A 27,947-nucleotide genomic window follows, 5' to 3' on the forward strand; every position below is an offset into this window, starting at 1 on the left:
AAAATAATCGAAGTAGAAGTATTAAAACTTATACTTGAAATGGATATTAAATAACCAAAGATATACTTATATGAAAGTACTATCTTTATTTGAATAATCAAAAATAAGTTTGATTATCGAAACATTATTCTTTAATAAAATAAAGAATATTATTAAATAATAAGCGGAGTCATAATACTTCGAATGAATATTATAAATAATATTCATTAAATAAAATAACGGAGTCATACATCCTCAAATGAATATTCAATTAATAATTATTAATAATATAACTAAGTCATAAGCCCTCGAATGAATATTCGAAATAATATTCAATAATAAAATAAAGGAGTCATAAGTCCTCGGATGAATATTTAAAATAATATTCAATAATAAAATAAAGGAGTCATAAGTCCTCGGATGAATATTCGAAATAATATTCAATAATAAAATAAAGGAGTCATAAGTCCTCGGATGAATATTCGAAATAATATTCAATAATAAAATAAAGGAGTCATAAGTCCTCAGATGAATATTCGAAATAATATTCAATAATAAAATAAAGTTATCGAATAAACCTTATTCGATTAATAGTTTTGAAAACTATAACCATATATATATAAATATATATATATAAAATCTACTCGGGATCCTCGACTCCCGGTTTTAGAAAATATTTTCCTCTTTTGGGTCCCTATAATAAGGGTATATGCAAATTACCGCTACCCTCTAGCATATGTATTATCAACTGAACCAACAGATATATATATATGGCAAGAATACGAAACAGGCATGCATATGTACCATATAACATGCTACAATATATCGCAACATTTGCTAATTAACCAACATGCATCTACTGCAAGATAATGCATATACATATATACATCACAACAACAGTATAACGGGTAGAAAACTTGCCTGAGCGACTTGGGGTGATAAAAGGCTCGGGACGAGTCTGGTAACCTATAAACAACAAGTAAGTTGGAATTAAACCAAAGTCACTTGTAAATCTATACTTTAACTAACTTAGACTCTAACGCTTGTTTTGCGCTTATTGATTCTCTTAAGTCACTCGGGTACCCTCGGCTCCACCATTTTTAATATTTTAACCTTTACGAGTTTTAAGGTGATTCCTTCGCGAGTGTCTTACCAACTGCCTAACACACTTACCATAAATGTTTCATACATTAATTAACCCTTTTTGGTCTTTAACCTATGTTTCAAAGTAAGGCGAGGGGAAAAGTTTAGTTCGCGAAACGCCGTTACTTGAAACGGTCGTTTCTCCTAAACCGTGCATCGGAATCGAACGAACTACATATCAAAACGAAGCTCGTAACACGAGCTATCTAGAAATGGAAATGGTCATAATCTAGCAGGGGGTTCTCGGGTCCTAATGTTATGCACAAAAACAGTCTAAAGAAAATCGGACGTTACGACGGCTATGTTTACGCGATTTCCCAATTTTAAACCATTCAAAACCAACCACAATTCAACCTCAAATCAAACACACAACCAACATCCATCCTTATCACATCATAACAGCCCCAGTCAATTCAATTCCAACATTTATACTTATGCCTAAGCTTAACTTTAACTATACTTAAGTTCTTTTAATCAAAATAACAAGATTTACCATTCCATTTCAATACCACTTCAACCCAAACTCTAAACCACAAATATTAAGCTACAATATCACCATAATAATCAAAATCATCTTATTAAACATAGGAATCTAGGGTTTGGAGATGATATACCTTCCTTGAAGTGGTGGGAGGAGCTAGGAAGCCTTAAGAAGCTTTGAGAAGTCTTAGGAATGCTTGGATCTTAAAGGAAAACAAGAAAAATTTCAAGTTAAAAACTTGAAAACATTATTCATTGTCTTATTCATTGATTTAATGAAGAAGATTGAGAAAGAATTGATGGCTTAAACTCATGATATAGCCCTAAAATGCATAAGGATGATTAGGGAATTAACTCACCAATTTAGGAAGCTTGGATCTTTGATTTTGAAATTTCTTGCCTTTGGAATAGTAAAAAGCCGAGAGCAATTTGAAGAATAATGCCTTGGTTTCTTTTTGTTTTGATGAAGAATGAATTATTTGGCTTGGTTGATTTGGTTTTGTTTTGTTTTTGGTTAATTACTAATTTAACCTTGATTTTGTGTGGTTAAAAATCCACCACATCTCCTTCCTTCCCATGTCATGCCTATGTCATGTTGTGATGTCATCTTTCCCTCCTTGTCCTCTTCTCATTGGTTGGGTGACATCACTCTCTCTAATCCCTTTGATTAACTTCCTAATTGTTTGCCTAATGACCGCTGATCTGTTATACGGTTCGCTTAACTTTCGTTTTCGTTTATCGTTTGAAGGATCATACCCGGGATCTTATTACTTAGGTTCCCATAACCTTTCTCAATACATTATATTCCTTTTTATGATCCTCTATTATAATCCTTTAATTTAAATCCTTTTTATCCTGTTACCTTATACTCAATTCTCTCCGTATCTAGTGTATTTCCGGGAAAATCAAAGTGTTCGGAATTGGATTCTGACGATCTTTACATACACTCATATACCATATAGAGTACTAATAAAATCTCAGAATATCCATAACAGAACCCCTACATAGTGTGGCATGAAAAGTTTTCTCATTCAGCTAAAACACTATTCACAAGGGTTACAAAAAGTTGAAAATTTTGGGGGTTATTACAGTCTCCCCTCCTTAAAAGGATTCCGTCCCGGAATCAAATAGAAAATAAATGGGGGTACTTTTCTAGCATTGCGCTCTCTAGTTCCAAGTCGATTCTTCTATATTATGATTCTGCCATAGTACTCTGACTAGCTTGATCACTTTGTTCCGAAGCACCTGCTCCTTCTTATCTATAATCCTTACTGGCTTCTCCACGTAAGTCAGATCTGGTTGCATATCCACCTGCTCGTACTCCACTATGTGTCTGGCATCCCGATGATACTTCCTTAGCATTGACACATGGAACACATTATGAACTTGTTGCAAGTTAGGGGTAAGGCTAGCTCGTAAGCTAACTTTCCAATCCGTCTTAATATCTCAAAAGGTCCAATGTATCTTGGGCTTAGTTTTCCTTTCTTTCCGAACCTCATTAATCCCTTCCAAGGGGATACTTTCAGCAGTACTAAGTCCCCTACTTCATATTCCTTGTCCTTTCGGGCTAGGTCTGCATATTTCTTCTGTCTGTCTTGGGCTGCTACAAGTCGCCCTCTGATAAGATCCACTATATCTTTGGTCCTTTGGACCACTTCGGGTCCGAGCATCTTCCGCTCCCCCCACTTCATCCCAGTATAAGGGAGATCGACACCTTCTTCCGTACAGGGCCTCATAAGGCGGCATTCCGATGCTAGCATGAAAGCTATTGTTATAAGAAAACTCGATCAACGGCAAGTGATCATCCCAACTCCCTTTAAAGTCTATTGCACAGACTCTCAACATATCCTCTAGTGTCTGGATGGTCCTCTCACTCTGCCCATCCGTCTGGGGATGGTACGCGGTACTCATATTTAACTTGGTCCCCGCACATTCCTGAAAGCTCCTCCAAAATCTGGAGTTGAACCTGGGGTCTCGGTCTGAGATAATGGACGCTGGGACTCCATGTCGCGTCACTATTTCCTTAAGGTAAATGTCCACCAGTCTATCGACTGTGTATCTCTCATTGATAGGAATGAAATGAGCTGACTTTGTCAGTCGGTCTATAATTACCCAAATGGCGTCGTGATTGGCTTTCGTCCTTGGCAAGCCTACAACAAAATCCATCGCTATCTGTTCCCATTTCCATTCGGGAATCTCCAGGGGTCGTAAGAGTCCACTGGGTCTTTGGTGCTCTGCTTTTACCCTTTGACAAGTCAAACATTTGTTTACCCATTCTGCTACGTCCCTCTTCATGTTGGGCCACCAGTAATATTCCTTCAAATCCCTATACATCTTGGTACTTCCCGGGTGAATGGAATACCTTGAACTATGGCTTTCATCCAAAATCTCATCTTTAAGCTCTTGAACATTCGGAACCCAAATCCGGTAGGAGTACCTCATTATCCCTTTATCATCTTTCTCAGTATGGATCTCCTCTCCAGTCATTGACTCTCTGCCTTCATTCATTATTTTCTCCTGGCACAATCTGATCTTTTCCAATAACTCGGGCTGCATTGAGATCTCAAAAAGCTTTTCAGTTCCGGTTCCGGTTACCTTTACTTCTATTTCCATTCTCTCAAAATCCCTTATCAATTCTTCCGAAGTCGTTATCATTCTGAGTCCTTCCTTTCTACTAAGGGCATCAGCCACCACATTGGCTTTCCCTGGATGATAGAGAATCTCACAATCATAGTCCTTGATTAGTTCTAACCATCTCCTCTGGCGCATGTTGAGCTCTTTCTGCGTAAATATGTACTTGAGGCTTTTATGGTCTGTGAAAATCTCACACTTCTCTCCATACAAGTAGTGCCTCCAAATTTTTAAGGCAAATACTATTGCCGCGAGCTCAAGGTCATGAGTAGGATATCTAATCTCGTATTCCTTCAGTTGTCTCGATGCATACGCAATCACTTTACCGTGCTGCATAAGCACACACCCTAATCCTTTGTGCGACGCGTCACTATATATCACAAAATCTCCTTTTCCGTCCGGCAATGCCAACACCGGAGCCGTTATCAACCTTTTCTTTAATTCCTGAAAACTGTTCTCGCATTTCTCCGTCCATTCAAACTTCTCTGTCTTACGAGTAAGTCGGGTCAAAGGGGCTGCGATCTTCGCAAAGTCCTGTACAAATCTACGATAGTAGCCGGCCAATCCTATGAAACTCCTTACCTCTGTGGGTGTTTTTGGCCTTTCCCAATTTGAGGCCGCCTCTATCTTGGAGGGGTCGACCAATACTCCTTCTTTATTGATCACATGTCCTAAAAACTGTACTTCATTCCGCCAGAATTCACACTTCGAGAATTTGGCATATAACTGTTCCTCTCTGAGTATTCCTAGAGCTATCCTCAAATGCTCTGCATGTTCTGCCTCAGTCCTTGAGTAGATCAAAATATCATCGATAAAAACTATCACACATTTGTCCAAGTACTTCTTAAATACTCTATTCATTAAATCCATGAAAGCCGCTGGGGCGTTGGTTAATCCAAAGGACATTACCAAGAACTCATAATGCCCATATCTGGTACGGAACGCTGTCTTGGAAATATCTTCGGGTTTAATCTTTAGTTGGTGATATCCAGTTCTCAGGTCGATCTTGGAAAAATAAACAGCATCCTTTAGCTGGTCGAACAGATCGTCTATTCTAGGTAATGGGTACCTGTTCTTTATGGTTAGCTTGTTCAACTCTCGATAGTCGATGCACAACCTCATGCTCCCATCTTTCTTCTTAACAAATAAAACTGGTGCTCCCCACGGAGACACACTGGGTCTTATCATACCCTTATCCAAGAGTTCCTGCAATTGGATAGCTAATTCCTTCATTTCTAACGGGGCTAACCGGTAAGGTGCTTTTGAAACTGGCGCCGTCCCTGGGGCCAACTCAATAGCAAATTCAATCACTTTATCGGGTGGTAATCCCGGAAGGTCTTGTGGGAATACATCTTCAAATTCGTTGACTACTGGAATATCTTGTAAGTTGGGCACCTCCTTCTGCGTGTCCACCACATAGGCTAGGTAGGCCTCATTTCCTTTTCGTAGCATCCATTTGGCCTGGGCCATAGTCAAAAATCTCTGCGTCTGCCTCTTTCCTCTAAATATAACTTCTTTCTTCCCTGGGATATTTAGCTTAACTTTCTTCCCTTTACAGTCTATCTGAGCATCATTGCTAGATAGCCAGTTCATTCCCAAAATTACATCAAACTCCCCTAATTTAAAAGGAATCAGATCAACACTAAAGGATTGCTCCCCTATGCCTATCTCACAGGCGGGGTGAATCTGGTTAACAGGAATAATTTCATGATTGGCTATTTCTACTTGCAAGGGTTCTATCAAGGGTTCAGCCTTAAGTCTTAACTTACGCGCAAGTCCTTTGATATAAAAGATTTAGTTGCTCCCGAATCAAATAAAATATTTGCACTGACTGAATTTAGAGAAAAGGTACCTGCTATCACATCTGAATCTTTCATAGCATCCTGGACTGTCATGTTGAAAGTCCTCGCAGTAGGTGGCTTATTAGAAGCAGCCCTGCTTGCTCCCGAAGCTGCTGGTTTGTTCATTGGGCATTCCCTCTTCCAATGACCCGGGCGTCCACACTGATGACAAGTGGTGGTTGGAATAACGGCAGGGGTTGATGATGGGCACTTAGTTGAATAGTGACTTTCCCGACCGCACTTAAAGCAGGTTACTGGCTTTCCTTTACACTCCCCAGTGTGATTCCTTCCACATATGTTACAGGCTGGTAATGGGGGTCGAGACTGGTTGGGATAGGACATTCTTGACTTCTGGCCGGCCTGGCTCACACTCATACTAATTGGCCGCTTAAACCCAGTGTTCCTTCCTGGTAGGGACACTGCTCCTCGATTAAATCTAGTTGGGAAGCTCCTTCCTGCAGAACCTCCACCCATGCTCATACTTTTCCTCTTTATTCCTTTCTTCTCTCTTTCCTTCTGCATCTGTTCACTTCCGACTTCTACAATCGTTGCCTTTTGTACCAGAGTGGCATAGTCCGTAAGCTCAAGGATTGTCACCCTATTCTGAATCCACGGTTTCAGTCCCTGCTGAAACCTCCTAGCTTTCTTTTCCTCGGTGCTCATAAACTCCGGCACAAACCTTGATAACTCAGTAAATTTCGCTTCGTACTCTGCTACAGACAAGTTATTCTGCTTTAGCTCCAAGAACTTGAGCTCCATCTGGTTTTCCATAAACCTCGGGAAATACTTTCCCAGAAATAACTGACTAAATCTCTCCCAGGTTATAATAGCATATGTCTCCATGTTTTTCTTGGCCTCCCACCGGTAGTTAGCTTCTCCTTTCAGAAGGTAGGTAGCAAATACAGTCTTCTGTGCCTCATCGGTACTCAAAATCTCAAAGGATTTCTCCATTTCTTTTAACCATGCCCTTGCCTCAACTGGGTCGGCTGATCCGTGGAACTCAGGGGGCTTAAGGGACTTAAAAGCCCTGAAAGAGTTTGCCACAGTATTGTTATTTCCTTGAGGGGGTGGGTTGGGTTGACGTTCCAAATTCTGCCTTAGGAGTTGCATGAACTGGCCCATGGGATCCATGCCTGGGTTTGGTACTGGTTGCTCAACCTCAGTTTCTCCTTCTTCAGCCTCTATCTCAAATCCCTCAACATCATATGTTTCCTCTTCCTCTTCATACAGGGAGTCATCCTGTTCCACATAATCCTCATCTTCCTCTTCACTGTGTTCCTGGTTCCTATCATCCTGGTTATGGCTTCCCTGGTCCTCAGATCCAGGGTTCGCCCTAGTTCCAATCTTTCTTGGCGGCATGATTCTGATAATAAAAAAATTATTGGGAAATTCAACGTTAGGTCACAATCATATACAACATTGTGCCTTGCACAGCTTCATAATGCGGAGAACGTATATCGCAATTCTATTATTTTATGACAGTTCTAATACGAAGTGCAGTAATAATAATGATAAAAACAGTGACCTCGTCACTAAAAAACTGAACCGAAACGAAACAAATATATACATAATACGAGAAATACATAGTTTGATCTGGTCAAAAGTACAACAGTGCCACAGCCATCTGTCCCAAAAGTGATACACAAGAGTCTATCTGTCTAGTCAGAAAAAGGGATGCTATATACAAGTCAACTATCCCGGAAAATTGGCTCTTACTAAGGCCTCGGCTAACTAGACAACTAGACTATTCCATCGTCAATCCTGAATCACACACCGGAGCGGGTCAGCTCCCATACCCTTTCCATCACACGACGGTAAATATAGTCGGCCTGCCGCCTGGAGATCCTACCATGCCTGTCCCCCTGGAGAGATCTGAGTCTCGCTCGGGACGTGAGCTCTATCCCCGTAAGCTCCCTCCTCAAGGATCGGGGTATAGAAGCCCTAGTCTCATAAGCTCGGGTACGCCTACCCGCCCTCTCCGCATCCAACTCCCTCCTGGCCTCATCCAGTCGGCCCTCGGCAACAGCCACTCGGGTCCTCAGAACATCCTGAACATATCCATGAGCTAACGAAGACTGCCTGTGGGCAGGGTCAAGAGGTGGTGAATCCGGAGCCGCTGAGGGTGCCTCCTCGGTCTGCCTAGGCTCGGAAGTATGGGTCTCTGAGCTGTCATCATAGGGAATCCAAGATAGTGGTGGAGGGGTAGGGGCTCTGACCACCAGAAGTGTGGGTAATGGGGTACCAGCATACACTACCATAGGTCCAACACGCTCCTCAGCTACTGGGACCTCATCCGGGTCCTCCTCATCTGGAATAGCAATAACCTCTCTCTCTGACTCCTCTGAGGGGTCCTCCTCATCTGAAATAGCAATGACCTCCATCTCTGACTCCTCTGAGGGGTCCTCCTCATCCTCCTCCATCTCAGTCTCCTCCTGATCCTCAACATCTAGCAATGCCTCATCATGCTCACGCTCGAACATCTCAGGGTCCTCTATCTCAGGCGCCTACACATTAAACGAGCTAAGTTACTATCATGATACTTATAAGGGTTCCCGTAAGGGTTTTAACTGTCAGCACTACTTTAAGTAGTCCGACCATGAACTTGGCAAGAGTTCTTATTATCTTTGTGAGTTTGTTATTATATCGTCGCATCATCTCTGAGGTTTATAACGCTTAGCTCTGATACCATTTCTGTAACACCCCCAGATCCGGGGTCGGGGATTTGGGTCATCACGGTCTTTCTTTCCACAATATCACTTCACTTAATTAATAATAAATAACCTTATGCTGTGACCCCACACTAACACACACCACAACCCGTTATAGTGTTGAAATAAGTACAAGTCTTTGAATCCACAATTTAAAAGTTATTACAACCCAAAATGATTACTTGATAAATTTACAGTTAATTGCCATTATCTGCCACAAGTTATAATTATACATAATTGATTTTCAAAAATAGAATGTCTGATCTACCAATAGATCTACCTCTGCAGCTATAGCAGCCACAACATCATCGGAAAGATGCGGGACGCTTCCCACGCGCTTGCGCTGGGTCTGCTGGAGTCTGGCCATCTTTCCTAACTGTTGTTGTGTGATAAAGAAATAAAGCAAGAGTGAGCCTTACAGCTCGCAAGATAATATATAGTGATAACAATAATATAAGTATCTAAATGGATACTTACTAGAATCTTTTATCATGTGTAAGATAATTACTTACTAAATATAAGTAAGAAAAAGGGATGAAGTTACCAAATACTTCACTACACTTATATCATTTATAAAGCTACTTGAACTACCACTTGTTCAAAGTATAATGAGCTTTCAACAGTTCATCACATAGATGAGACTACAAGACAAGATTTGAATAGATTAAATCTTTGAAATATTATTAAAGGAAATGAAGTTATGATATACTTCATTAAGTTCTGATATATATATATATATATCCACATATACATCTTCTTTATACATTTCCTGAAAACTTCTGTCATGTAAAGTATGAACAGAGTTTGAAACATCCAATGAATTTTGGAAAGGAAAAGAATTTTGGCATAAACCAGATATCTTGCTGATCAGGCAAAGATACCAATAAGTAACCTTTTCTACTAGTAGATGGACGAATTCCCCACTGGTCATCACCCTGGTCGCAATAGGACCTTATGCTGGACTGCCACTCAGCCACTTATGCATTTGATGGACTCCCACTGAGCCACTTACACTATCATGGATGCCCACTGAGCCCATGTTGCTTATGCCGACTCAATAGATGGACTTACTTCCCGAACGTTGGGTAAGTAATCAATTCATTTACCAAAACTGCAACCTTGTTGCGAATATAAAATACACCATAGAGCCGGATTCCTCAGGTTTTGAGCGAGTATTTAAATCCCCTTTTTAAAAGGAAGATCTTAAATATAAAAATGAGTTTTGGGATCCGCTCTAACTTTTAAAAATTATTTTGAACACTCGAAAACACTTTAAAGAGTGTTTGGAGTAATGCTAATTTAATGAAGTAAATCAGTCCCAATATTTTTAGAAATGTCTGAATATTATTATTTAAATAATATTCTCATAAAGATAATCCTTATAAAAATAATCGAAGTAGAAGTATTAAAACTTATACTTGAAATGGATATTAAATAACCAAAGATATACTTATATGAAAGTACTATCTTTATTTGAATAATCGAAAATAAGTTTGATTATCGAAACATTATTCTTTAATAAAATAAAGAATATTATTAAATAATAAGCGGAGTCATAATACCTCGAATGAATATTATAAATAATATTCATTAAATAAAATAACGGAGTCATACATCCTCAAATGAATATTCAATTAATAATCATTAATAATATAACTAAGTCATAAGCCCTCGAATGAATATTCGAAATAATATTCAATAATAAAATAAAGGAGTCATAAGTCCTCGGATGAATATTCGAAATAATATTCAATAATAAAATAAAGGAGTCATAAGTCCTCGGATGAATATTCGAAATAATATTCAATAATAAAATAAAGGAGTCATAAGTCCTCTGATGAATATTCGAAATAATATTCAATAATAAAATAAAGTTATCGAATAAACCTTATTCGATTAATAGTTTTGAAAACTATAACCATATATATATATATAAATATATATATATATATATATAAAATCTACTCGGGATCCTCGACTCCCGGTTTTAGAAAATGTTTTCATCTTTTGGGTCCCTATAATAAGGGTATATGCAAATTACCGCTACCCTCTAGCATAGGTATTATCAACTGAACCAACAGATATATATATGGCAAGAATACGAAACAGGCATGCATATGTACCATATAACATGCTACAATATATCGCAACATTTGCTAATTAACCAACATGCATCTACTGCAAGATAATGCATATACATATATACATCACAACAACAGTATAACGGGTAGAAAACTTGCCTGAGCGACTTGGCGTGATAAAAGGCTCGGGACGAGTCTGGTAACCTATAAACAACAAGTAAGTTGGAATTAAACCAAAGTCACTTGTAAATCTATACTTTAACTAACTTAGACTCTAACGCTTGTTTTGCGCTTATTGATTCTCTTAAGTCACTCGGGTATCCTCGGCTCCACCATTTTTAATATTTTAACCTTTACGAGTTTTAAGGTGATTCCTTCGCGAGTGTCTTACCAACTGCCTAACACACTTACCATAAATGTTTCATACATTAATTAACCCTTTTTGGTCTTTAACCTATGTTTCAAAGTAAGGCGAGGGGAAAAGTTTCGTTCACGAAACGCCGTTACTTGAAACGGTCGTTTCTCCTAAACCGTGCATCGGAATCGAACGAACTACATATCAAAACGAAGCTCGTAACACGAGCTATCTAGACATGTCAATGGTCATAATCTAGCAGGGGGTTCTCGGGTCCTAATGTTATGCACAAAAACAGTCTAAAGAAAATCGGACGTTACGACGGCTATGTTTACACGATTTCCCAATTTTAAACCATTCAAAACCAACCACAATTCAACCTCAAATCAAACACACAACCAACATCCATCCTTATCACATCATAACAGCCCCAACCAATTCAATTCCAACATTTATACTTATGCCTAAGCTTAACTTTAACTATACTTAAGTTCTTTTAATCAAAACAACAAGATTTACCATTCCATTTCAATACCACTTCAACCCAAACTCTAAACCACAAACATTAAGCTACAATATCACCATAATAATCAAAATCGTCTTATTAAACATAGAAATCTAGGGTTTGGAGATGATATACCTTCCTTGAAGTGGTGGGAGGAGCTAGGAAGCCTTAAGAAGCTTTGAGAAGTCTTAGGAATGCTTGGATCTTAAAGGAAAACAAGAAAAATTTCAAGTTAAAAACTTGAAAACACTATTCATTATCTTCTTCATTGATTTAATGAAGAAGATTGAGAAAGAATTGATGGCTTAAACTCATGATATAGCCCTAAAATGCATAAGGATGATTAGGGAATTAACTCACCAATTTAGGAAGCTTGGATCTTTGATTTTGAAATTTCTTGCCTTTGGAATAGTAAAAAGCCGAGAGCAATTTGAAGAATAATGCCTTGGTTTCTTTTTGTTTTGATGAAGAATGAATTATTTGGCTTGGTTGATTTGGTTTTGTTTTGTTTTTGGTTAATTACTAATTTAACCTTGATTTTGTGTGGTTAAAAATCCACCACATCTCCTTCCTTCCCATGTCATGCCTATGTCATGTTGTGATGTCATCTTTCCCTCCTTGTCCTCTTCTCATTGGTTGGGTGACATCACTCTCTCTAATCCCTTTGATTAACTTCCTAATTGTTTGCCTAATGACCGCTGATCTGTTATACGGTTCGCTTAACTTTCGTTTTCGTTTATCGTTTGAAGGATCATACCCGGGATCTTATTACTTAGGTTCCCATAACCTTTCTCAATACATTATATTCCTTTTTATGATCCTCTATTATAATCCTTTAATTTAAATCCTTTTTATCCTGTTACCTTATACTCAATTCTCTCCGTATCTAGTGTATTTCCGGGAAAATCAAAGTGTTCGGAATTGGATTCTGACGATCTTTACATACACTCATATACCATATAGAGTACTAATAAAATCTCAGAATATCCATAACAGAACCCCTACATAGTGTGACATGAAAAGTTTTCTCATTCAGCTAAAACACTATTCACAAGGATTACAAAAAGTTGAAAATTTTGGGGGTTATTACAATATAAATAACATTAATGAAAATACTGAATGCTGAAAACTTAATAAGTAAAAACACCAGAAGTTTTCACTTGGTTGGGCCCCTACACCTAGTCTGTGGCCTACATCCAAGTCCCTATGCCAACTAGCATAGAGAATGTATTATATCAACTTAAAACAAAGTACTTACAAACTTTCCTTGATTACAAACTTGGCTCACTTGAAAGAAACATTTCCCTAGCACAAAGCTAGTTGGCCTTCCACTTGTAATCAAACTCTCACAACCCGTGACAAGTGATATAATACGACTTTCAGATACAATAATTTAATGTGAAAATTTACAACTCAAACTAAGCTTCTTGTTTACCGGATATGTATCTCGGATATAAAACAAGAAGGTATTTTTCAGATGATAAGATTTTTCGTTAAAAGCATTAGCTTCAAATCTGAAATAGTGAATTGTATTTATAGACAAAGTTCTAACAGATTTATTTTCAAAAAAAGGATAAGATAGATAAGATTTGAAAGCAAGTTTGTTTGAAAATATTTGAATGAAACTTGAGAAACTAATCTGTTAGTTATTTGAAAAAGATAAACCAAGTAAAGGATAAGTCTTGAAAGATTCAAACTTGATTTATAAGATAGGGTTGGTTTGTTTGAGATAAGATTTATCCAGATAAACAAGATTTATACAAAACCCTAACAAACCTAAACCTGAGAAATAGTCTCCTGGAAAATCTGAATCACTGCAATCTCTGGATTCTAAACTTCTGTTATGTTGCGATCTGATGAGTTGTCCTCGGGGTGACTTCCCAAATGACCGCACCGAGGAATTCTATCGTACTCAATCATCATAAACTCGTAGATTAACAGAATCTACAAACATAATCGTTTACCCATAAATCTTTTCACACATTAAAACGTGAACCAATTCCCATACGCCAGAAAATTGCTTCTTTAAATAGCGCTTTTGCACTCTACACACCTTTCCCGGAATAGTTGTTGGAATCTCCTAAAGATGCATCAAGAAACGAACAATTAGGATACTACCTTGCTTTCATGACCCGGTCCGGTAATGAGTCATTTCATCGAATCAGCCTCCACATTTGTCTACCCAGTAATGCACTATTAAAAATAATGAGGTCCCCAAAGCCCTTTCCCCATGCATTTTGGAGATTACATAGTCTTCCCATTTTTCGTGAGCACTTTGTAGTGAGAGTTTGAACATTCCTAGAAAAATCGAGTCATTGCTGACTCAATATTACTAATAAGGAATATCAGAAATTTGCTGCGAGTTATCTACGATAAAAAAGATTATTAGAAATTTGTAAATCCCCGTTAAGTAAGCTAAAATTGCCTGAATAACAGTTTTTAGTAGAATCTCTTTCCATGCTCTTGCAAGTAATTTCTTATTCCACCCTTATAACCTCTTCCATGTTCTGTCCATTAAGACTCTGTAATCTGCTAGCTATAATTGAATCTCCAAATATATCTCATCTATGTCTACTTGCCGCATTTGGAATGTATTAATCAAATTCTCCTTCTTTAAAACAGTCACTCCTCTACTGAAGGTAACTTCCGACTTCTCGTAATTTGTTTTTTTGTCCAGATGATGCTTCATATTTATTAAAAATATCAACTATAATTGAGCATTTTTGTTGGTTTGCTCTGACAAAGAGTAAATTGTCGTCCGCAAAAAGAATGCGTGATATCTCTGGTCCACTCCGACTAGCCTTAGCTTCATGGAGTTTCTTATCCAGAACATTAATCTAAATCATATATTAAAAGCACTAGCATTACGACCCGTGCGATGCACGTGTCTTCATTACTATTTTTAGATTATTTAAAATTATTGAATAATTACCTTATTAGTATATTTATAAATAATAATATAAATATTTATCGTTAGCAGGATTCGAGACTGAATCTGCGGTCGCGTATATATAATAATATAAATATTTGCTGTTGGCGGTGTTCGAACATGAGAGTTTTAGTAGTGTATAAATAATAATATAAATATTTGTTGTTGCCGGGGTTCGAACCTGAGAGTTTGAGTAGCGTGCATTCTTTTAGTATTTAAATCTAACGGTCCTAATCAATTCTTTTAGTATTTAAATCTAATAGTCTTGATCACTTGATTAAAAAAATCTGACGATTGTAAATGGGGATAACCAAACTAACCAAAAAGGCATACCAAATTATACCTCATTCCGGTTATTATAATATAGTATAGATTTGCCACCAATTAATAATCTTTATTAATAAGCAAAATCCCTTTTTAAATGGTACCTTTTGGTTTCACCAACTTTTGGTACCACCAATTTTTGGTTTCACTTATTTATGTATATCTTATAATTCTTTTTTTATGTCTTTTAATTCTACTAAAATTTTGATTACATCGTTTATTTTATTCCTGTTATACTTCTATATGTATTATGATTTTATTAGATTTGGTTGTCCTATGATTCTATTAAGTTTAGTTTTATTATTGTTTCCTTGTAATTTTACCTATTAAGTTTGATTTTATTTTTATTTCACCCTTTTAACTTTAACCTTTGTATTCTTAATTCTTTATGTATTGCTAATTCAAAATATTATATGTCTTATGTATTGCTAATTCAATATATTATAAGTATTTGATTTCATCAGCTTTTGATTTCATTATAACTCGAATTGTATAATTTTTATTATTTTTTTACTTCTATATGACTTATAATATTATATATATTATTTTACCCATTTTTTTAATTGCAATTTTTATATTGATTTCAACTCCGTAATTCTATTTTACATATAACACAATAGTGTATTTTAATGAAATAATAAAATTTTAAAATCGTATAATAATTATAATCTTTTCATTATGATCCACAAATATCGTATTCAATAATTTAGATTGGATTTTCTGAGTATAAATTAGAAATTTTAACATGACACTTATACTATTATGATTTTTAAAAATTATTTAAATAAATTAATTCGGTCGTGTTTCGCACGGGTTATCAACTACTATGAATAAATATGGTGATAAAAGATCATCCTGGTATAAATCACACCCATAAGTAATTTATCCACACATCCTCCAGCCATTAATTATAAAGGAATACAACACAGAAGTGACACAATCCATTACTAGGTTCACCCATATACCATCAAAACCCATTGAAAATAGCAACTTCCTTGACAAACCTCATTCCACTTTTTTGTACGATATTGGTTCATTGCAAGGTGTCGGGTTCAGATCGGTTATTGTAAAATCTAAATTCAAATATTTTGGATTATTCAAATCCAAATTCATGAAGTTTCTGATCGGATCGGTTTTATATCGGGTATCCAAAATTCAGAATAATATAATAAAATTTAATATCATTGATACATGTAAACACAATTAATTATATTTATATATATCTATATATTATAAATTGTTGAATAACCATTTCCTCAGCTTCGGGATCTAGATTAGGCTCGGTAAATATCCATGACCCATTTATAGAATAATATCACAGGTTCGGGATCCATTTGCAGGTTCATGGCAAATTTGGATTTTATATTTATGACCCACAACCCAATTTTCTTGACCCGTTTTAATTTAATGTTGATTGACTGTCAATACTTCGCCCTATATTCAATTGTGATAATGTTGTTACTCCTTTTTTACAGTATTTTATTTTATACCTTCTTTAAAATAGTTTGATGTTGACACATTACATATTTAAGAAATCAAATTTTATTGATTTTGATTGATACTGACAGCAAAATAATTAGTTCATAATTTATATATACTCCAATGAAAATAGATATGTTTTATAGGAAAAGATTCCTTTATATTTTTCAAATACAGAATCAGTAACAAAATAAAAAACTAAAATATTTTTCTCTACACTGTCAATTTTTACATCAAATAGTTTGATTTATACAATGACTATCAAAGTAATCGGTATTACATATTTAACAAATCAAATTTTATTGATTTTGATTGATACTGAGAGAAAGATTAGTTCATGATTTATATATATTCCAACAAAATTAGATACTATATTTTAAAGGAAAAGATTCTCTTATGTTTTTCAAAAATAGAAAATCAAATCAGTAACAAAATTTAAAAAATAAAATATTTGTCATCTTAATGCTGCGATATCCCGCTTAAAATAAAAATATTGTTCAAAATTAATTTTTTGTTCACATCATTATGATTTCAACAATTAAGGCAGGTATTGGGGGTTGATTTTTAACCTATTTTCATATTTGTGAAATATTATCGCCAAGACAACTATATAACTCCTTATACATTACTTGGTTTGATACAAGCCATCCACCCATTGACTCAATTTTTTGTTAGCATGTACTTCTCCTCATATGGGTACTGTAGCTGATTACATCTTTTGTAATATATTCTTAATACATCTACTAATTTGTTAGTATACGCATACAGGCATGGTTACCGAATCTTATGACAGGTTAGAAATTTTGGACTACTCAACTACCGACTGGAAAATTAAAGTACGAGTTACCCGGATGTGGGCAGCAAAAAGTAATAAAACTTCAGTATGTAAAAGATACAATCTCATTCTCATTGACGATGACGTAAGTTTTCATTGTATAGTGAGATCCCACATATTATGACATAACCACTTATTTCACGTATTTCTGATTTTACCAAATCTTTTAGAATTACCACATTCATGCTTTCGTAAATGCCTCCAAATGGGAGAAAGTCAAAAAAGATATAAAAGAAGGTTCCATCTACATCATTGCAACCTTTGAGGTCTATGACGCCATTGCAAGGCTAAGGCCTGTGTCTTCAAAGATGACAATTACTTTTACGGAAGATACCATAGTGAAACCTGTTGAAGAAGATGATCATTTGATCCCAGTGAACAAGTTTGAGTTCGTGACCCTGGACGAGCTTTCTAATTTAGCATATGCGACATCACAAGGCTAAGGTGGAAGTCAAAAGTACTAAATGCCCGAATTTGCTTATGGTATATATATATATATATATATCATGTATCTTTTCAAAATTTTAATTTTTTTTAATTTGATTTAAATAAAAAAATATGTGCTAAAATGTATATGTATGATTGTAGATGTCTTGGGTGTTGTGGAGGATGAACGTTTAAATGTCATATCAGTTGATAATATGTATGGTGATAGAAAGCAACTCAAATTTAAGATCTCCGATGGAAGGTATCTAAATTATTGCTATATATAAATCTTTACATACATGTCTATGTACTTATCTCTACTATAAATTTGTGATGTTGTAATTTTTATTATCATCTAGACGTAGCGAAAAAGTTATTGTTTGGGGAGAATTGGCAAATTCTGTCAAAGACATGATCTTGGAAGAAAAAGTTACTCCAAAAATAATTATTTTGACAAGTACAAAAGTTCACATGCATATGGATGAAGTGCAAATCAATACTCTTCCATCAACCAAGGTTTACATCAACTATGATAACGAACATGTGATATCAATGAGGGAAAGGTATGTACTATGTTTAATTGTGAATCTGAAATTATAGCTTTATGCATAATTCCATCATAATATATTTCTTATATTTATGTCTTAGGTATGAGAAAAAGATGCTTAATACATCTGCTACAAAGAGTGCACAGACTTCGCAACGTCCAAGAATTAAAGTTGAGTTTGAAAGCATGGACTTAAAAAAACTTATGTCCATAAAAGACGAGGCTTATATCAATGTAATATTATGATAACTTCAATATTGTTGTTAATTTAATAATATATTTTTTTGTAGCGTGCTTCTAATGTTAATACACACACACTATATATAATTATATATATATATATCTATATATATACATACATCTTAATAGTTTATATGTATTATTTAAACTCTATGCATATGACAGAAGGAAGTACTTTGTCGTGCTAAGATTTGTAAGGTTAAGGAAGAGCATAGTTGGTGGTACAAAAGTTGTATATTTTGTCAGTCACATGTTAAACAAGTTGATGACGGATTTAAGTGTACAAATACAGATTGTGCAAAAAGCATGCCATCTCCCGAAAAAAGGTTCAGTTTCTTCCTAAAAATTAAACACGTTATTATTTTTGGAGTATTATGTAAGAAAATAATTTAAACTAAAATTAAATGTAGGTTCAGGATATTAGTGTTGGTTGAGGATGGAGTTGAAGCATGTAATTTCCTTCTTCTTGATCGTGCTGCAAAAAGAATTGTTGGATCAACTGCTGTTAAGATTAAAGCTGAACTGGATAAGGTATGTGCAATATATATTATTCATTTATAAATGTTCTAAATAGCATTACAGATTGATACAATCATCTTATAGGTGAACATGGAGGATGAATCAAAGAAGCTTCAAGGATTGCCAGAGAAAATAAAGGATGTTGAGGGAAAATAGTACACTTTTATTATAAAATTTTTAGAAGAAAATATAATAAATGATAGCAGTTTGTACTATGCCTCCGACATTTCTTATTCAAGTATTGCAGTCCAGGATGAATCAGGATCATCCTTTTCAGAGTTATCGATAGTCAACACTGCTGGAGTAATAGTTCATTAACATATAGATTTATGGCGGTGTTATGTCAATTTATATGGTTAACGTTGAAGGTCTAATGTATCTTACACTTTCATTTTTTAAAGCAGAAATCGAATGCAAACGACCAGACTCCTGATACGGCAAAATCAGCTACTAATGCCACTGACGGTTAAGATTGAAAAAGAAACCCCAACAAAAAATACATCACCTACTACACACCAAAATAATAAATTTAAAAAGGTAATGTTATGGTTCACAATAATGTAGCTGACGTTTATTTTGGCTTTTTAATTAACATAATATGATATAATACTCTTTTTTGTTATGCAGTAAAATATCAGCATCCTATTGAGAGCGGATTTGGAGACATATATTACAGATATGACGAGAGACAATTTCGAACTTTTGAGTTTTTAGCTTTTAAATAAAGTTACAGTGTTTTTATGACTATTTGTTCCCCCATGAATAAGAATCTTGACTATAATATTTTTGGGATTTATTGTTTTAAAGTGAGGATGTTTGATTTTTTTCAAAGCTTATGAATTCATTATCAAATATAACTCCATGATTTCTCATTTGTGTACTAATTTTTATAAAATTATTATTTATTCAAAATTGCCACTTTTAAATTGTAACTGAATAAATTAAATAAATGCATATTATCTTAAATTCAATAAAAATATCAACATAGATGAAAATATATACCATTATGATTATGAAGAAACATTTATATATTTTTAAATTAACATTTAGGCATAAAATTTTATTAAAATTTTAAGATATATAATAAATAATTACAACATCTAGAATATTAGTGTATTAATATTACAATAAGTCAAAAGTATACATATTTTATGAAACATGTGTATCTCTGTTAAAAATATAAAAGACTTTAACTTAAAACTGAATATAAATATATCTACTCAAAATAATAATAGTGAGCACAAAAAATACCTTTATCATCGAGATCATCAAAGCAGATCATCAAAGCAGCTTACAGTCGTATGCTTTACTTATCTTACAATCACTTTAACTACCCACTCAATATTGTAATCATTAATCATGATCTACATATAACGAAATAGAAATCATAAAAATAAGATAAAATAACTACTTTTTCCAACTTATTTATTAAAAGCTTTCAACCATTTCTATATAGATAGTGCCACAAAGTTCTGAAATAGTCTCACTTATAATCTATGCAATGAAACAATTAAGTTATATTCGAGGCTAAGTTTACTACAGGAATCTAAAAGATAATATTACAAATTAATTTATAAATAAAAGTATGTCCATATCCATATTTCTGATTTTCCTATATAGTTAAGGCAAAAATTTCCACAAACCAATATATCAATGATTCCCTAATTAGTTGAGCATGAAAGATATATTTTCCTACTTAACTAATGCAAAATTTTTTAAAAACAAAATATATTACGCAACTTAGTTGAGCAAGCAAGATATATTTTTAAGTGAGATGTATTGATGGCATTGCATATATGGCAACTTACATAATTAGTGTAACTTTTATATTTTGACCAAATCAATACATATCCATGATTTACTACATTTAAGTGAAACTAACAACTTACTCTAATTATAATTATAATATTTTCAATAGTTTGTCTACTTCTACTGAAATTATCTTCAAAAAATTCTGCTTCTGGACAATATGATTCCACCATCAAACTCATCTTCAACCAATGCTGAGACTTCCAAAGGTAATTTACCATTCTACTTTTGAAAAGTATAATTCTAATCACTAATTCTAAATATTGTTTGATCTATAGATCGCAAACTAATCAACCGGTATTGTCAGATTTCACGAGTAATGTTAAGCGGCCCTATGGAATATCTCAAAATATTGGACATTCACACAGTTCTCTCCGCAACAAAGAAAATGTGTCTCCTAATTGTAATCCTGCCAAAAAAATCTAGGTCTAATAAACTTTAATTTTTAAATATATTGTTCCCATTCAGTTATGTGGATATGTACTTAGTAAATATGTTATATTGAGAAAACACGAAGTTTTTTTTTCTTTAGATAGCACGAGGTCAATTTTCAGTCAAGTTAATGTCGCTGTCATGCCAAAAAACTCTTTTAAATCTCCTATCCCTATAGTAAGACGTTTAAAAAATTCAAATTCTGTATAAAGACCACTAAGAGGCACCCCTCTTATTGAATGTTTGGATTTTCAATGAACTATTCTCGGTAGTTCACAGATGATGGCACCATCAGGTAACTTACAATATATAATTTTAAGGGATTAAATAAAAAAATTCAATAAATCTAAGGTATATTTGTAGGCAAAAGGCTATTTTTATTCCTCTTATTACATATTACTACATTAACAAAAATCCAGATAGTTCTGTACAAAGATCACTACGGACCTCTCCACTTATTGAATGTGCAGATTTTCAACAAAATATTCTTGACACTTCACAAGTGAGGGCATCATCAGGTAAGGTTCATATCCAAACTTAAGGGCACAAACAATAATATATTTTATTTGCCAATCGCAAATAATTATATTTGAGATTTTTTTAATTGGTTTGATTTGTTCTAATATTATACTGTAATACCACTTTTACACACTCTTGGATGCTTCTCAAAAAGTATACATGTATGAACTTTTATACGTACACGATTATCTATTAAAAATAAGGAAAATTATTGCTCAGCGCCACTTTGTACTCTTGAGGATGTTGAGAAGGGTAAGTTAAAATTATAATCAGAAATTTGATATATTTATCATGATGCATAACATAGATTTTATGTAGGTTTGTGTCACTACTTTCGAGATCCAAAAAATAGAACTAATATAAAAAACATATTCCGAGAGAATGCTACATTTGCCGCTCCCAATGAAGAGTTGATGACTAGGAAAAAAGACAGTCAGAACCCTGAAACAAGTGCTACGAAAAATCTGATGCATTCATTTAATCATGCTGCTGACACATAAGAATCAATTCAAGAACAAGAAGGTATATACTTCTATTGACGTTTTGATTACCAAGTTAAAAATATATTAATGATTGCTCTAGGTGAAAAAGGGGTTGTTGATCTATAATAAATTTACTTTTCTTAGATAATTTGATCATTTCAAGGATTAAAACCTTTAAATTAAAAATATTAAAACTTAATTTTTATTGATATATATATAGTGCCTGCCATTTAAAAAGAAACAAGATAGATAATTTTAATAAATAACAATAGATATTATAAAATATTTTGAATGGATGCATCAACTTACATTATTACTTGATTTTAACATCTTCATTTAGTAAACTACATGTCAGGTTACATGGATTTGGGTCCCCATCGGAGAAATATGAATTCTGTGGTGCTATTATGTGGGATGAAGAGAGGAAAAGCTGCCAAAAATAAAAAAAACAACCTTTTCTTTGTGTTGTAATGTTGGTACAGTACATTTACCCCGTGAAAAGCCACCTCCTGATTTTCTTGCAGTTCTGCTATCCAATCCTCAGAAATCCCTGCATTACAAGAAGAATATTAAAAGATATAATACAATGTTTGCAATGACCTCTACAGGTGGTATTGTGGATCGTGAAATCAATAATGGTTATGGTCCACATTGTTATATAATATATGGTCAAAACCATCACAATTTAGGTTGCTTGCAACCTGGGGATGGTCAGTCGCCAAGATTCTGTCAGCTCTATATTTATGATACAGAAAATAAGGTTGGAAATAGAAAAAGTGCTATAAATGGAGATCATGATGATGAGCAGGTAGATAAAGAAATTGTTGAAGGTTTGTTAAAAATGCTTGATAGGCACAATAATTTAGTTAAAGCTTTTCGCCAGGGCAGAGATCGTGTTAACAATGATGAAAGTGATGATTTCAAGCTGGTCCTTATATCGTCTATATCACAATATGGAAGGCCAAATCATATCTCTCCCACTGATGAGGTTGCTGGATTTATTGTTGGGGCTGATGAAGATACAAAAAAATATCGTGATGTTATTGTACAAACCAAACAAGGTTTTCTGAAAAGAGTTTATGAAACATTTCATAAATTTATGACCTTGCAATACCCTTTACTATTCCCTTACGGTGATGATGGATATCATCTGAAAATACCTTACAAAACAAGTGTTGGGAAATGTTCAAAGAAAAAAGTTTATATCACTATGCGAGAGTATTATGCATATCAACTTATGATACGCAACAATCCAGGTATTTCTTAGTATTTTTCTCTATTACATGACTACTTAATTTCACTTTTTGAACTACAAGGGTTTTACATTATAAATATTTTATATTTCAGTTTTAATCCTACGACAAGGTGGAAGATTATTTCAGCAGTTTGTTGTTGACGCATATACAACTATTGAGCAATACAAATTAAATTGGGTGAGAGATCATCAACAAATTTTGCGTTTAGATCAGTATAGTTCGGTTCGAGAAGCATTAAGTAAAGGTAATGTTGATCCTGCACATATTGGAAAGGGTGTGATAATTCCCGCCAGCTTTACGGGATCAAAGCGCTACATGACTCAATACTTTCAAGACTCGCTGGCCATTTGTAAAAATATCGGCCATCCCACTTTCTTTTTAACGATGACTTGCAATTCTAAATGGCCAGAAATACAAAGAATGCTTGACATGATGCCTGGAGTTAAAGTTGAAGATGCACCTGACGTTGTTGCAAGAGTTTTCAAATTAAAGCTTGATCAGTTAGTTAATCTTATAAAAAAAGAAAACTATTTCGGCAACTATATAGGACGTGAGTTTTCTTCAGCATATATATTACTATAGTATCAAATTTTTCAAACATTCCATTATCTCAGTTATACTTATTGGTTTCTCACATTATTAAAATATCTTCTACAGTTATGTATGCCATTGAATTTCAAAAACGTGGTCTTTCGCACGTGCATATGTTAATTTGAATTGATTCTAAAACGAAGTCACGGACAGTTGCTGAAATTGATAAGATTATATCTGCGGAAATGCCTGACCAGAGAACTGATCCAATTGGATACCAAGCAGTAAGTCAATTCATGGTGCATGGCCCATGTGGCAGCGATCGTCCAACATCCCCGTGTATAAATTGTGGTAAATGTATACGACATTTTCCTAAAAGGTAAAAAAAATTAAAGTTTCTACGACATTTTCCCATGTTATCATATATTATTGATGACTTAGTTACATCTAGCGAGTTAAATAAATAAAATACGCTTCAGGTCAAAATTAAATTATAAAATAAGATTTGTATATGCAAATGCCAAACTATACTTTGTACAAACTTTAGTATCATGCACAAACGATGATTATACAAAATTTTTACAAACTTCTATCATATGTGCACACTTGGTTTAAGTACAATGTGATTATTTACATTATTAAAAAAATCTCTGATTATATATAAATATGTTCAAAATTTTCAAGTATAGTTCCTCTACGATGTTTGATGATTGCGGGTTTTCTATCTATCGTAGGCGACGAGTTGATCCAACAACAAAGGAAAATACAGGTTATGTGGACAATAAATATGTGGTTCCTTACAATAGAGATCTTTTGGTACGATTCCAATGTCATATTAATCTTGAATTTTACAACAATTCACGTGCCATTAAGTATTTATTCAAATACTGTTTGAAAGGTCAAGATACGGCAAACATGATGTTAAAAAGAATAAAGAATAAGAAGAAAAATTCTACACCAGATGGATTCGGTGCTAATAGTATTTCAACTAAATCCAATGGGTCTGCCAAGGTAAAAAAGAAGGACGAAATAAATGAATATCTTGATGGGAGATACATATGTGCTTCTGAAGCATCATGGAGAACTTTTAGTTTTGATATTCATTATAGATTTCCTGTGATCGAAAGGCTTCCTGTGCACTTAAAAGATCACCAGCATTTAAGTTTTGATGTAAACATGTCTCTGGATGATATCGAATGTAAAGCTGTTTCACGAAAGAGTAAGCTGGAGGCTTGGTTTGAGGCGAATAATAAATTTGAAGTAGCTCAGAAGTTTACGTATGAGGAATTTACCCGACACTTTGTATGGGATAATCGTAACAAAACTTGGAAAGTTAGATCCAGGGGTACTATGTATGGAAGATTGCCTCAAATTCCAGCACAATCCGGTGAAGCTTTTTATCTTCGAAAACTTCTTACTAAGCTCAAAGATTGCCGATCATGGGATGATCTATAAACAGTAGATGGAATAAAATATGGGAGTTACATGGAAACATGTTCAGTCTTGGGCCTTTTAACTAATGATAATGAATGGAAAGATGCAATTAGAGAGAACGCCAGGTCTGTTATGCCTTTTCAATTAAGACAACTATTTGTATACATTATTACAAACTGCCAGGTCTCTGATCCGCTGAAATTATGGTCCGAGAATTGGCGTTGTTTGTCTGATGATATACCGTATCATCGTAGAAAGATCTTGAATAACCCAAACTTTCAGATGTCTTATGCTGAAATTAAGAATTTTGCACTTTGAGGTATATTCAAAAGTTATTATGTCTGTCATATTTTAATATGCTTAATTATTCTTAGTTGACTTTATTTTTGTGTGTATAGTAAATTTATATTCATCCAAACTTATGCAGAGATCGAGAAATTACTGAATGAGATCGGTAAAACTCTTCACAATTTCCCCACAATGCCATTTCCAGAAGCTTCATACTTGGGGAATATGCAAAATCGTCTAATTGCTGAAGAAGTAAGTTATAATGTAAAAGAGATGAAGGTTGAACATGATAAATTGTATTCAAACTTAAATGTGGAGCAACAAAGAGTCTATGATTCAGTTATCAACAATGTAAACTCTAAAAAAGGTGGAATTTTCTTTGTTCATGGAAGTGGTGGATGCGGCAAAACCTTTCTCTGGAAAACCTTAATTTTTCGTTTGAGGTTTGAGAAAAAAATAGTCCTGCATGTTGCCTCATCTGGTATTGCTGTTGTACTCTTGCCTGGAGGTAGAACAACACATTCTAGATTTCTCATTCCTCTAGATTCTGATGAGTACACAATTACGGGGATATGCCATGGAACCGATATTGCTGAGTTGTTACAATGTACTAGTTTAATCATCTGGGATGAAGCTCCCATTAAAAATCGATATGCTTTTGAAAGCATTGATCGTTGCTTTCGTGATATTATGTCTGCAATTGATTCATCAAACCGTTATAAACCATTTGGTGGTATAACTATGGTTTTTGGAGGTGATTTTTGCCAAATCTTACATGTTGTACCTAAAGGCACGAGAGCAGATATTGTTAATATTGCATTCAACCGATCAAAGTTATGGCATTTTTGCGAGCTTCATATTTTGAAGTAGAACATGCGACTTCATACGGGTAATTCTGAAGCTGAGAACAAGGAAATTGAAAAGTTCAGCAATTGGGTACTTGATATTGGTAATGGAAAGTTGTCGAACTTAAACTCTGATAGCCCGGAATGTGATGCCGATATTGAGATACCAGAAGAGTTTTTGGTTCATGCTGACACTGATCCAATAGATGAAATTATTCAGGTGACCTATCCTAATCTGTTTGAAAATTTTAGACCCTCACGGTATCTCAAAGGAAGAGCTATTCTCACTCCAACCAATGCCGTTGTTGATGATATTAATACGAGGGTGTTGGACAAACTTCCAGGTAAGACCTATACTTGTCTTAGCACAAATGCCATAATTGACCCTCCTTCCGGAGATGATAACGTGGAAGCCTCTATTTCAGTTAAATATTTAAATTCTCTTAATATGTCTGGTATTCCAAAACATAATCTGGTATTAAAGGAAGGGTCTGTTGTCATACTACTTAGAAATCTCAGCCAAATAAATGGATTGTGTAACGGTACCAGGATAATAGTTAAAAAGTGTAATAAGAATACCTATGAATGTCAGATTCTGTGTGGCGGTCATGTTGGAACGACTCATCTCATTCCAAGAATAGATATGGCTCCTTCGGATGAAAAATGGCCCGTTCAGTTTACAAGGAGACAACTGCCATTACAAATTTGTTTTGCTATGAAAATTAATAAAAGTCAGGGGAAATCTCTCGAAACAGTTGGTTTGTATCTTCCCACTTCAATTTTTACGCATGGCCAATTGTATGTTGTCGTTTCTAGAGTCACTTCCAGCAAAGGCTTGCACATTCTTATATGTTCGGAAAGGGGAGGCACTACAAATATTAGCAAGAATGTTGTGTATGAGGAAGTTCTTTATAATCTTCAATAAGTTAACGTTTTAATAGGTTGACTCGCTATCATTGTAGTTAACTTTTTTGTCAATCTTCGTAAAGTTTTTTATTGTAAATTTTATTATTGTACATCACCTATAATTTAAGAAACTAATTGACAAAATCATGTCACTAAATTTATATAGTATTAAGGGAATACAACCACATCTATAAAAAAATTATATTTAATATTTACTAATCTGTAACACCCCCAAATCCGGGGTCGGGAATTCGGGTCGTCACGAGTTCTATTTCCCTTAATAACACTCAATCTTAATAAACAACCAACTACTGCGTACTGTGACCCCACAATATACACACACACCACAACTTATAGTCTTAGAGATGAATACCAAAAATAACACAAGTCATTTTATTCCACAATTATAAACCATTACACCTT

General features: G+C 34.5%; 4 protein-coding genes across 4 annotated transcripts; all 4 read left to right on the forward strand.

Annotated features, from left to right (window-relative positions):
* The first annotated feature begins 17,225 nt into the window (after window positions 1-17,225).
* On the forward strand, window positions 17,226-17,733 carry LOC141714123 (replication protein A 70 kDa DNA-binding subunit B-like). The gene is made up of 2 exons (XM_074517660.1): window positions 17,226-17,375; window positions 17,461-17,733. The coding sequence occupies exons 1-2, from the start codon at window positions 17,226-17,228 to the stop codon at window positions 17,731-17,733; spliced, it is 423 nt and encodes a 140-aa protein (XP_074373761.1).
* A 21-nt stretch (window positions 17,734-17,754) lies between these two features.
* Window positions 17,755-25,506, forward strand: LOC141714124 (uncharacterized). Its single transcript, XM_074517661.1, has 11 exons — window positions 17,755-17,773; window positions 17,879-17,978; window positions 18,076-18,279; window positions 18,365-18,497; window positions 18,669-18,829; window positions 18,914-19,034; window positions 19,427-19,487; window positions 22,747-23,520; window positions 23,612-24,070; window positions 24,265-24,430; window positions 24,786-25,506. The coding sequence occupies exons 1-11, from the start codon at window positions 17,755-17,757 to the stop codon at window positions 25,504-25,506; spliced, it is 2,919 nt and encodes a 972-aa protein (XP_074373762.1).
* A 70-nt stretch (window positions 25,507-25,576) lies between these two features.
* LOC141714125 (uncharacterized) lies at window positions 25,577-26,643 on the forward strand. The gene is made up of 2 exons (XM_074517662.1): window positions 25,577-25,610; window positions 25,913-26,643. The coding sequence occupies exons 1-2, from the start codon at window positions 25,577-25,579 to the stop codon at window positions 26,641-26,643; spliced, it is 765 nt and encodes a 254-aa protein (XP_074373763.1).
* A 3-nt stretch (window positions 26,644-26,646) lies between these two features.
* On the forward strand, window positions 26,647-27,543 carry LOC141714126 (uncharacterized). Its single transcript, XM_074517663.1, has 2 exons — window positions 26,647-27,093; window positions 27,211-27,543. The coding sequence occupies exons 1-2, from the start codon at window positions 26,647-26,649 to the stop codon at window positions 27,541-27,543; spliced, it is 780 nt and encodes a 259-aa protein (XP_074373764.1).
* Window positions 27,544-27,947: the final 404 nt, after the last annotated feature.

Source organism: Apium graveolens, chromosome 3 (genome assembly GCF_009905375.1).
Source record: "Apium graveolens cultivar Ventura chromosome 3, ASM990537v1, whole genome shotgun sequence".
Taxonomy (NCBI): domain Eukaryota; kingdom Viridiplantae; phylum Streptophyta; class Magnoliopsida; order Apiales; family Apiaceae; genus Apium; species Apium graveolens.

Excerpts from the sequence above, each read along its gene's own strand:
- LOC141714123 (XM_074517660.1), top strand. The coding sequence starts at position 17,226 with ATGGTTACCGAATCTTATGACAGGTTAGAAATTTTGGACTACTCAACT. Across the intron at positions 17,376-17,460 it reads TCATTCTCATTGACGATGAC|AATTACCACATTCATGCTTT; the intron begins GTAAGTTTTCAT and ends CAAATCTTTTAG.
- LOC141714124 (XM_074517661.1), top strand. Across the intron at positions 17,979-18,075 it reads TTTAAGATCTCCGATGGAAG|ACGTAGCGAAAAAGTTATTG; the intron begins GTATCTAAATTA and ends ATTATCATCTAG. Across the intron at positions 19,035-19,426 it reads TTAAAGCTGAACTGGATAAG|AAATCGAATGCAAACGACCA; the intron begins GTATGTGCAATA and ends TTTTTAAAGCAG.
- LOC141714125 (XM_074517662.1), top strand. The coding sequence starts at position 25,577 with ATGAATGGAAAGATGCAATTAGAGAGAACGCCAG. Across the intron at positions 25,611-25,912 it reads GCAATTAGAGAGAACGCCAG|AGATCGAGAAATTACTGAAT; the intron begins GTCTGTTATGCC and ends AAACTTATGCAG.
- LOC141714126 (XM_074517663.1), top strand. The coding sequence starts at position 26,647 with ATGCGACTTCATACGGGTAATTCTGAAGCTGAGAACAAGGAAATTGAA. Across the intron at positions 27,094-27,210 it reads GTATTCCAAAACATAATCTG|ATTCTGTGTGGCGGTCATGT; the intron begins GTATTAAAGGAA and ends TATGAATGTCAG.